This window comes from Trachypithecus francoisi, unplaced genomic scaffold (genome assembly GCF_009764315.1).
Source record: "Trachypithecus francoisi isolate TF-2019V2 unplaced genomic scaffold, Tfra_2.0 Contig01461, whole genome shotgun sequence".
In the NCBI taxonomy this organism is placed as follows: Eukaryota; Metazoa; Chordata; class Mammalia; order Primates; family Cercopithecidae; genus Trachypithecus; species Trachypithecus francoisi.
Genome location: NW_022681433.1, coordinates 10,334,786 through 10,346,497, shown reverse-complemented (window position 1 = coordinate 10,346,497; position 11,712 = coordinate 10,334,786). Strand labels below are relative to the sequence as shown.

Here is an 11,712-nt window from a genome sequence, read left to right as displayed (position 1 = left end):
CATCTTTCTTTATCCTTTCTTTAATTAGATGTTGTCTTTGAGTTCAGAGGTTGTCCTGTATGTTTTGAAGTCTCCACACAGCTCATTGTTACCTTGCCCATAGTTGTAGCTCAGTGAAATAAAACTCTGCCCATAGAAGGCGAATGTCTGCGACCAGTGAGCTGAGAGCTTGTGGGATTGGTGTTGTGTTTGGGCGCATGTGAATCAGTGCATCTCCTTCTGTTCCATTGGTGTTAAAAGGCTCCCATAGTCCTGGGAACATGATAGGAAAAAGAACAGGTGTGAAGGCATGGGATGAAGGAATGTGGAGAATGGAGGAAAAGTTGATCAGATTGTTTGACCACTTTTAGTGTTGAAATCGTCACCAAAATGAAAGCCAGTAAATAAATTTACAATGTCCTTTTCTTTGATGCATCAATAACTTCACCTTCATGTTCAAAGAACAGTAAGTAATTAATCTCTTATTTGCATTTGAAACCCAAGTTTCAGATGTTTGAAGGCGGTTGTAAAAAATAAAAACCAAAATAAAGCCAAAATAAATAAGAAGGCCGGGCACGGTGGCTCATGCCTGTAATCCCAGCATTTTGGGAAGCCGAGGCGGGTGGATCACAGGAGGTCAGGAGTTCGAGACCAGCCTGGCCAGCGTGGTGAAACCCCGTCTCTACTAAAAATACAAAATTTAGCCAGGTATGGTGGCATGCCCCTATAATCCCAGCTACTTGGGGGAGCTGAGACAGGAGAATTGCTTGAACCCAGGAGGCGGAGGTTGCAGTGAGCAGAGATCACACCACTGCACTCCAGCCTGGGCGACAGAGTGAGACTCTGTCTCAAAAAAAAAAAAAAAAAAAAAAGCAGCACTAACAGTTATTCACACTTGTGGAACCCAGAACTTAATAACCATGAACAGAACTTTAATAAACAGAAAGTTCTGGAAATAAAGTTAAATCATCATATAATCTTTATTGTTGGGTTAAATGAACAATCATCTGGGAACATGTCTTTGAATGCTTAAGGCTATGAGATGCATGTGCCTATGTGATAGACAAATTTCAAATGTGTAACGTTTAGTTAACTTGGTCCTGCTTTTTAATCACTGCTTTAAAATTAAAAAAAAAAATGCTGCTGGTCAAGTAAAAATAGCAATAGATAAAATCTGTCCTGAGCAAACAGACCATACATCAATAAATGAATACTTAGCTTAAGCGATTTTCCATGAGACCCATGAAGCATTTCTAATTGAAACTTGACAAGCTACAACCCAACAAACACTCCAATCTTCAGTTCTAGAAGGGGAATGTGAACTCCATGTAGATGTAACTTTTAAAATCTAGCTGGAAGAGAGCGTGACAGTGAAGTTGCGTGCTGTAATTTTTAAAAATTGCTGAAGTGTCATGGTTTGCTATTTCGTATTTATTGAAAAAATGTAAATGCCACATTTAACAAAATGGCAGTAAGTCTGTTTCAATCTGAAGACTTAATCTTACTAATCGTGATAATATATGCTAGCTGGAGTTGTGAATATTTCATAAAATACTGGAATAAATTTGTGCTTATATTTCAGGGGAGTTAACAAAAGCACCTTCATCTGCAACATTTAAAATTTTATTGCCTTTAAATTTGTACGAAATAATGTGGGGAACATAGATCACTGGGAGAATGGATGCACCTCTGTGAGGATCTTAGTCATTCAACACACGTGTAGGGATGAGGAAACTGAGACATGACTTACTGGATAGGAAGGTAGGGATATTAGCAAGAGCCTTCACTTGTCTGGGCTTTCTATCTTTGAGTCACCTTTGCGCAGTTTTTCATTGCACTTTACAAGCCTCAGAGGCGGCAGGGCAGACAGGACACCCCTATTTTATAGACGGGGAAACTTAGGCTTACAGAGGTTTCCTGCTCCAAATCACAAAGGTGGAGCCTAGACCTTCTCAGTCTCCACAAACTGTATCTCGGTTATCCACAATCCTATCTACCCACATCCAAATGGACATCGTGGCTCTGCAATTTCTGTCAAAAGGGCTCTTTGGCAACAGGAAAAACGTCATGGCTCCATTGTATTGTAGAGGATGGGAATGGGTGTTACGGCTAAATCCCCCCTCCCCTTTCCCTCCACAGCTCAGATGGCAAATGTGGCACCCAGGGACCTCCCGCTCCAGCAGGGCTGTGCGCACAACTTTGCACAGATTACCTGCTAAGTCAGAGCCGAAAGCTAACACAGATGCCAAAGGATAATAAAGGTGAATGCGATTTACTCAAAATTGGAAACTTGGTGTTTGGTTTTTCAGGAGAACAATCAACAACTGTGATTTGAAGTTCACCAGGGAATTCTGAGAGATCTAATCAAAGATGGAGTGCTGGTTTGAAATGATTAAAAGGTAACAGTAAAAGGGAGAGTAAAACCCCAGTCCCAACGCAACCCATAAATCTACTTTGTCTTCCTCGAAAGAGGGGTGCGGGTGGGCCCGTCTCCCGGCGACATCTCACCTAAGGGGGAATTCCTTTCTCTCAGCGCACGGTGAAGTTCCCCCTCGGCTGTCCCACCTGGCCGTCCCTTTAGGATTTCGGCCAGTCCCTAATTGGCTCCAGCAATGTCCAGCCGGAGCTTCTCCGGGCCTCTGAGTGGGAGAAAAGTGAGAACAGGTGCTTCCCCAACGGCGCGCTCCGCCAGGGCCCGGCAGGATCCCGCGCCCAAGTCGGGGCTAGTTGGTCGGCGCCTTTTCTCCCAGACGAAGTCGCTCCAGGGCTGATCTCGGAGGACGCGTGGCCGGCAAAGAGAATGAACTTGAGCGTCCCTGAAACGTCCTGCGCGGCTGCCGGGAGATGGGAGGAACAGGTGCCTTTCTCCGACGTCCGCTAGCGACGCCTGTAGCACCTTGCCCACTGCCGCGCCCCTCCCGGGGACCCCTGGCCCTTCGCGCCCCCGCCCCCAGTAACAGGGCGGAGGCAGCCCCGGCTCAGGTAATTATTGCCAGCGGAGCCAGCCGGGGAGCGGGGGTGGGCGCGGCGGCCGGGGGCGGGCGGGCGCGGCAGGACGCGGGCATAAAGGGGCGCGGCGCGGGGCCCTGGCGCCTGGCTCCCGCGCAGCATGCCCGCCAGCGCCCCGCCGCGCCGCCCGCGGCCGCCGCCGCCGTCGCTGTCGCTGCTGCTGGTGCTGCTGGCCCTGGGCGGCCGCTGCCTGCGCGCGGAGCCGGGCGACGGCGCGCAGACCTGGGCCCGCTTCGCGCGCCCACCCGCCCCCGAGGCCGCGGGCCTCTTCCAGGGCACCTTCCCCGACGGCTTCCTCTGGGCCGTGGGCAGCGCCGCCTACCAGACCGAGGGCGGCTGGCAGCAGCACGGCAAGGGTGCGTCCATCTGGGACACGTTCACCCACCACCCCTTGGCACCCCCGGGAGACTCCCGGATCGCCAATCTGCCGTCGGGCGCCCCGTCGCCGCCGCAGCCCGCCACCGCGGACGTGGCCAGCGACAGCTACAACAACGTCTTCCGCGACACTGAGGCGCTGCGCGAGCTCGGGGTCACCCACTACCGCTTCTCCATCTCGTGGGCGCGGGTGCTCCCCAATGGCAGCGCGGGCGTCCCCAACCGCGAGGGGCTCCGCTACTACCGGCGCCTGCTGGAGCGGCTGCGGGAGCTGGGCGTGCAGCCAGTGGTCACCCTGTACCACTGGGACCTGCCCCAGCGCCTGCAGGACGCCTACGGCGGCTGGGCCAACCGCGCCCTGGCCGACCACTTCAGGGATTACGCGGAGCTCTGCTTCCGCCACTTCGGCGGCCAGGTCAAGTACTGGATCACCATCGACAACCCCTACGTCGTGGCCTGGCACGGCTACGCCACCGGGCGCCTGGCCCCCGGCATCCGGGGCAGCCCGCGGCTTGGGTACCTGGTGGCGCACAACCTCCTCCTGGTGAGTGCGAGGGGCCAGGCGGAGGGTCACGCAGGGTAGACAGAGGGCCCCAGGTGGGGCCAGGGGGAAGTGTGGGAACTGAGACTCCCCCAGACAGGCTTCACTTGGACACGTGTATGTGGTCACCAGGGGGAAACTGAGCAGCTCTGCCTTCCGTTGGAAAGTGTGGAATTAGGAGAAAAATCCCTCAGTGGGCACACGAGTGAGTGCCCCTTGGAGTCCATCTGTGGAAAGGAAGTGGGAATCGGTTTCAGCAGTGAGGAAAGGAACTCCTTTCTCTGGGTGTAGAGGAATTCCTAGAGGTGATGGTGGGAAGGATTTGCTAGGGGAAACTACAGGGAGAGAATGAGCAGGGTGGATGAAAGAAACACGTTTGTTCTTAAGCCGCACAGAGAGAATTCCTGTCTGTGGAGATGTCACGAGTTCAGTGTTCATCCAATAAGATCTGTCTTGCTTGTGGCACGAATTCACACTGTTGTGAAAATGTCAAAACACAACTCCTCGAGAGTCAGCTTTAAACTGTGTTTGGAGGTCCCTTCTGCGGTAGGGTAGGGAACTGCTTCCACCAAACTTATTCACCAGGGGTGTGAAGACCACTTTATACAATCTCAAAGCTAGTCATAGAAACACAGAAACAACTGCAGGGTGATATAGATTGTTCTTCCACACCTGTATTTCCACAGTGCTCTCTACAGTTGAAAGGGTTCCTCACTTATGACATTGTTAGCCTGATAAAATCAATTGTAACACCCCTGTGCAAAAGATTTTATTAATTTTGACAGCAAGAAATATTTATATGCCATGGTAAAGTGGTCGCAAGTATTTCTTTCTCCTTTTTTCTCCTTAGTGTTCAAATTTAGGTACCATTGTTTTCTCCTTAGTGTTCAAATTTAGGGACCATTGTTTTGGGGATTCATTTATAATCATGTCAGTTGTTAGTACACTTTGTACAGAGTTTTGTGTCACAATAAAATATTTTATGTACATGTATAAACATTTTAATAAAAGTGTTTGGAAAATGTACAACTTTTGGTACCCAATTTTGATGTCTTGTGGGCCTACTGGAAGACCTATTTTTTTTTTTTTTTTGAGACAGTCTCGCTCTGTCGCCCAGGCTAGAGCGCAGTGGCCGGATCTCAGCTCACTGCAAGCTCTGCCTCCTGGGTTTATGCCATTCTCCTGCCTCAGCCTCCCAAGTAGCTGGGACTACAGGCGCCCGCCACCTCGCCCGGCTAGTTTTTTGTATTTTTTTAGTAGAGACGGGGTTTCACTGGGTTTGCCAGGATGGTCTCGATCTCCTGACCTTGTGATCCGCCCGTCTCGGCCTCCCAAAGTGCTGGGATTACAGGCTTGAGCCACCGCGCCCGGCCTGGAAGACCTATTTTTAAATTTAGAATTCAGCCACATATTCTGAACAAAGTCAGTATGAAAACTATTTCTAAACACTTTTAATTAAATTCATAGATAATATGGGCAGAGCACTACTGGGATATTGAGGTAACTCAGTGCTCTGAGCTGCTGGTAATGTTGTAATAATGGCTAAATTAGATTTTATGTCGGTTCCACAAAACCTGTTTGCTGCTACTGGCCATAAAAGAATGTTGGATTTGTTTGGAAACACATAGTGATTTTTGTGATTTCATGCTTACGTATGTCTTTTCATAAGGGTGCTTTAGAGCAGTGATTCTTACACTTTTTCAATTCTTTTATGGAACTGAAAAACCCTAAAGACCACCAGTGTATGGTTGGTGATAGAAAAACTATGGGAAGAATGGTCTCACTTTTTGAAGAAAACATAAGCAAGTTATCAGTTCATACTGGAAGGAAATAAATGGATCAGCTGGAGGATCTAATAGATCATGCCCATAAAATCTTTACTTTAGATTTAAATCCTACAAGTTCTATTTTTAGAGTCCCTAGGATAAACTCGTGTGTACAAAGTAGTCAGTTGTTATTATAGTGACTTATAGGATCATTTTATTATAAGATAAAGACTTGTGTGCTCTCTGGTGCTCTGGTGTTTTAAATAATCAACATGTTTTAAATCTTTGTGCCCACTCGTGGTCCTCTGATTAACTTCTCAGTTATATTTTTCAACACTTAACACAAAAAATTTGCCAAACACTAACCATCCTTCCTAGAAATGCAGTGGACTTTGTATTTAGAGGAAATTAGTAACAGGTGAATGCTTGATTTTGCTGATGCTGCAAACTGTTAGTTGGTGTAAAATATTAATTTTGCTTTCAAATTTCTTTCAGTTTGGTGTTTAGTCATTCTTGTATCTTATTTAGAATTGAGTTCCCGTTGTCAAAGAAAGTATCTTGAATTAATTTTGTTGTATGAGATACTTTCATTCTGTTTTCAATGACATTTCTTGGTGCGTATATGGGGGTCGGGGGAAGGGAGGATAGAAGCATTTGAGCTTACCTGAAAAAGATAAAATATATTCTGCAGATTTTGATAACAGGGCATTTTAGCTGGGACTTAGACATTGCTGCTGCACAGACTTAGGGGCCAGTTTTGTTCTGGGATCTGAAGTTGGCGAAGGATAAAGACAGGCTAGCACCCTGCCCTCACTCCCTCTGTGTTTCCACTAATTTACAAATGGGCTAAGGAGATCCCGTGGGATGATGGGAAGCTTGACCCCCACTAGAGAGTCGAGAATCATTGATGGCCGGGAGGACATGAGGCAGAACAAACAAACGGCAGGACAAATAATGGAGGCCCTGCTCAGAATGGAGGTCTTGGGGTTCTTTGTGGGTTCCTCATGCTGGAGTGAGCCTTGGCAAAAATGGTGTGTGTGTGTGTGTGTGTGTGTGAGAGAGAGCGAAGAGAGAGAGAAAGTGAGAGAGAGAGAGAGGTCTTCTACAGAGAGCTTGGAGCTCGGGCTGCTTTGCTCATTTGAGTGTAATCCAGGAGGACACACCTTTTCTCTTGGACTTGAAGACCAACTGCTCAGCCTTCACAGCTCTTGAAAGAAAGTTCTTAATGTCCCCCGAAATCAGCACTAGGGACTGTAATTGGGGAGTTCAGCGCCAGCAGTGCCTCTGAGTCTTTGTTCTGTATATGGGTTCTAAGAGGATTAGAATCAAGTTGGAAATACACGTGTTCCCATTCCCCACCGTTGACTCCCCTCACCGCCTGAGATTCTTGCAGACATTTGTGCAAGGAACCTGTGAAAAAGACAGCTTCTTTCACATAAGGAAGTAGGGCTAGGAGATATTAATCTCGGCACTGTTGAGCATTAGCGTCAGTGCGCAGGTCTCAGCCCATCTGTCTGCAGCGTTTGTTGAAGCCATCACTTCTTCTCTCTTGAACATTTCCTCAATTTGACTTTCAGGTCCTGGCTCTCCCTTGCTTCTCCTCTCAACGCCCTGACAATTCCCTTTTACTCTCCTTTGCTTGTTCTTCCTCACCTTGCCTGTAAATAGCGGAGGGCCCAGGGCTCTGTCTAGATTCACTCTAGGCCACTGCTTTGAATACCGCCACATCCTGATGACTGCATTTTGAGTCTCCACCCAGGTTTCCCTGACCGTCACACTTGGACAGACAACTGCCTTCTCCACGTGGATGTCTAATGGGCATGTCAGATCGAACACATCCCATACCAAACTCTTGCTTCCCCTTCTCTGTTATGGTGACTTTACTCTTCCAGTTGTTGGACCCTGAATCTTAACTACTCCCCTTTTTCATATCTTGTTTCTAATCCATCAACAAATCCTGCAGCTCTACCTACCTTCAGAATGTGTCCAGAATCAAACCACTTCTCCCCTTGTCTATGACTATGATGGAGCTGCAAGACACCATCCAACCTTGCCTGGGTAATGGGAAGAGCCTCACTGCTGGGGTTCTTGCTTCTGCCTTGCCCCCTGCAGTGTGCCATGATGGATGCTCTACAGGGTGACATTATGTGTGGACAAGACAGAGTCCTTGCTAATTCAAATCCCACTTGTTCTTCCAGAGCCAGCTCACATGCTCCCTTGGGCCCCATGCCTGAATGCCATCTCTTCCTTCTATGGCATCCCACACAGGACTTCACTTTGCTCGGATGCCTCCTCCCACACTCTTCCCTCTAATTAACCATTTGTCTCCCTTTTACCCCTTCGCCAGCTGGGGTAATCCTGTTCACTTCATCTGTATCTCTGAAAATGGCATCTTGCCCTCCCTTGGTGCTCAGCTTCTGGTTTACTGAATAGCCTAATTTCACCTATATAAATTCATGGTACTAGAATTTTCCCTCCCTGTCAGTCTTTCTAGCCACTTTCCAATGGAACAGAGAATACCAAATCCTAATCCGGTAAGAAAAAATAGGAAAACATAATGTGGCAGACTCTGATATCTGCAGTGAAAATTTCAGGTTCATCATCAAATGTATGATTCCATTGTGAAAATGTCCAGTTAAAAGCTATCTGTAGTCACCATGCAGTGTTATGAAGAAGTTTTCAGAATAAGGGCGGGTGGTAAAGTCTCCTGGCCAGCTTTAGGAGTATATATTGGAAGGGACTTTGTTAGCTGGTTGAATTTTTATTCCCCAACTAATTAGTGTGAACGATTTGTCTACTGTATATATGCTCAAGTTATATATACTATGCACTTTTGAGAAATACTTTAGACGTTTTCCTTTCATTAAAATGTATTTGGGGTTGGGCACAGTGGCTCACACCTGTAATCCCAGCACTTTGGGAGGGTGAGGGTGAGGCGGGTAGATCACCTGAGATCAGGAGTTCGAGACTAGCCTGGCCAACATGGTGAAACCCCCGTCTCTACTAAAAGTACAAAAAATTTGCCAGGCATGGTGGCAGGTGCCTGTAATCCCAGCTACTTGGGGGGCAGAGGCAGGAGAATCATTTTAATACAGGAGACAGAGGTTGCAGTGAGCTGAGATCACACCATTGCACTCCATCCTGAGCAACAAGAGCGAAACTCCATCTCAAAAATATGTATTTTGTACATAACTAGAATAATCAACTGGATTGAAAGTTAATATAAATTTTAGAATACCACTGAATTCAATAGTGCATTTAGTCAGAAATAGTGAAAATATCTCCCAAACAGCTTGAATCACTCCTTTTTGAAACACATTGTTTTTTGAAGGTTATGGTCAAGTCCAGAAAAAATGTAAAAATAGGAAAAGAATTAATAACATCATTTCAAAATCATAACAGCATTTTAACAATGCCAATTATTTTGAGTTGAAGAAAAGAAGGAAAACGTAAACTACTCAGCATTCAAATAATGTCAGTGTGCACTTCTCAGGTGCAAAATGAATGAACTCTCAACGGTGCCAGCTGAATGTTTAGGAGTCATGGCTTTTGCACGTAGAAGCCTTCTGAATTATCTTATATTCTCAAAAATATCATTGCTCTAAACTAGAATTTTATTCTAATTAATTCGTGTAAAAGTTATCTTTCTTTCAATGAATGTTTTCTTTTTAAGGCATAAAGGAAATTTTAGCTGTAGGAGGAGAATAGAATACATGCTTACTGGGAGGACAAGTAATAATAGGTGATTAAAAACACACAGCTTATTGAATTGTCTGAGATCCGCATTTTCTCCAGAAATGGAAAGTTATACTTGAAGTCTATATTTAAACAGATAAGCAGAATGTGACTTTTATATGCTCTATTTTGATATATTCTGAATACGAAGATAACCTGAAGGATGCCTTTTTCCCCTCTTTATCTTGGGGTAAACTCTTACTTACCCTTCAGAGACTTGACTCGAATATTTTCATTTTGCAATAACCACAGGTAGAATGGATCATTTACTCAGTGGCAGCTCTCTAAGAGCACAGACTACCTATCATATTTATTTTACAATTTGTAGTGCTTATCTCAGTGCTTGGCACAGAGGAAAGAAATACAATTTTTAATAAAGGCATAAGTGGAGAGGTGAAATACATGTTTCTGGCTTCAACGTGTCCATTTTCTTTCTTGTAAATGGAATATTGCACTTGCAGTGTGCTCTCACACAGTATCTGGGAAGGAATTTTAAAGAGTGAGGAAGAACAGTGAAGATTTTGCTAGGCAGATATGTATGTGACCTTTGTTGATTTCCAGAGCTCATATCCCAGTTTCATCCAGTGGACAAGGAAAGAGAGGAAGAGGGAAAAAGTGGCCTCTCAAGTGCCTGAGCTGGAAGCTGCACCTATCACTGTCCCTTGGGCAGAACTCAGTCACGTGGTCAAAAGGAGTCTGCAAATAATTGTTCCCTGAGGAGCCGTGTGCTCAGTGACTGATTCTATTATGTTGAAATCAGATGGGAACAGATCATTTAGGATACCCAGCAGGCTCTACCACATTGCCTAACTCCCAGGCATATTGTGAGAATTAAAAGCACCTTATATATGTCAATATGTTTTGAAAAAACACAAAAAGCTCTACAAAAGTGAGTTATAAATTTATCAATAATAATAGCAAATACTTGAGAAATGGTCCTCTTGAGCAGTTTAGAAGGAATTAAACAAATGCATTAGACACGGTAGCCACACTGAACTACTTAACCTGCCTCTTCTTTGAAATTATTTCAATAGCGTTTGACCAAAACTATCAAATCGTTTTTGAAATAACCTATTTTACATAAAACATATTATCAAGTATCTTTCTGGATCTAGCTTGGTGGTTAAAGATACATACTAAAGTTTATGACTGATATAACTTGATGTATTGACTAAACCAAATGAATATTGATTAAATTTTTGTGGCCCCAATTTCAGTAGATTTTTTATTAACATTTTTTGTTTGAAGTACAGATGTCATGTCATCCATGAACCGGTATCATTATAGCTCGATAAAATACTCACACTGAAAGCAGTGATATACATGAATTTTAAATATAATGGTTAAGCAAATGTTATTTCCATGTCTATAAGTGCACTTTTATTTGATAATTAGAGTGTTAGAATCAGAAGGAATCTGGGAAATCCCAGGTTACACTTCTCCCCAGGAGGAACTCCTCACAGTGGCTCTCCTGGGGTCAGTTAGCTTCTGCTTGACCCTGCGAAGCAGGAGGAACTCAGTTCCTCTCAAGTTGCCCACTTGATTTTGTCTTTCATATTGAACCTGCTGCTGCACAGGACTCCTCCCTGACTGTCTCTCTGCCTTCCTAATTTCAAAGATTAAAGCAAGTCACTTTTTGACAAGACATCGTTCACATGTTTGAAAAGACCAGTATGTTTCGTTCTTCCTAGATTTTTCTCCTTCATGCTAACATCTGCTCCAAGAAGACACGGAGGGGCCTGGACATTTAGTAACATTTCTTGAGAGCTTACCCCGTGGCAGGCAGGTGCAGTGTTGAATTCTGAGAATACGAATGTAACCTTTGAACAGGTGCCTCTGTCTTCTGACGTTTGAGGATAAGGTGGAGGAGAAGAGAGGGGAAAGTCGATATATCTCCCCAGTGAGGAGGGTTTAGGGTTATCTGTGGGACCTGCCTCTGTCTCATCATCCATCACCATTGTCCTGCTGATGGGTGTAGAGGACTGAGGACGAGGGGTTGGAGTTCTCCCTGCGCCGGACCCTGTAGAGAGTCCAGAGCCCTGGCTCCCAAGGGAGGAGTATTTGTAGGGCTCTTTTCGTGAGGGTCCAGTGGACGGCTGCAAAGCTGCAGGGGAGGATGGGGGTATAGGAGGCAAGCCTGTTGCCTCTAAGCCCTGTCAGATCCTCTTGGGGATGCTGCTCCACCTCCCCGAATGTCCCCTCTTCTCTTTGGATTTCTCATCATGTGGTCCTCTTTCCTCTGCCTTTTCTTCTATTCAGTGTCCCAAGTTCTTCCACAGTGACCTGTATCCCCTTGTTCCCCTCAGG

General features: G+C 45.6%; 1 protein-coding gene across 1 annotated transcript in view; it reads left to right on the top strand.

Moving 5' to 3' along the window:
• The first annotated feature begins 3,068 nt into the window (after positions 1-3,068).
• KL (klotho) overlaps positions 3,069-11,712 on the top strand; it is a 44,696-nt gene continuing 36,052 nt past the window's right edge. Inside the window, exon 1 of the mRNA XM_033235551.1 lies at positions 3,069-3,907. Within this exon, the coding sequence (XP_033091442.1) occupies positions 3,089-3,907 (819 nt within the window). The 5' untranslated portion in view covers positions 3,069-3,088. The remainder of the gene's footprint in view (positions 3,908-11,712) is intronic.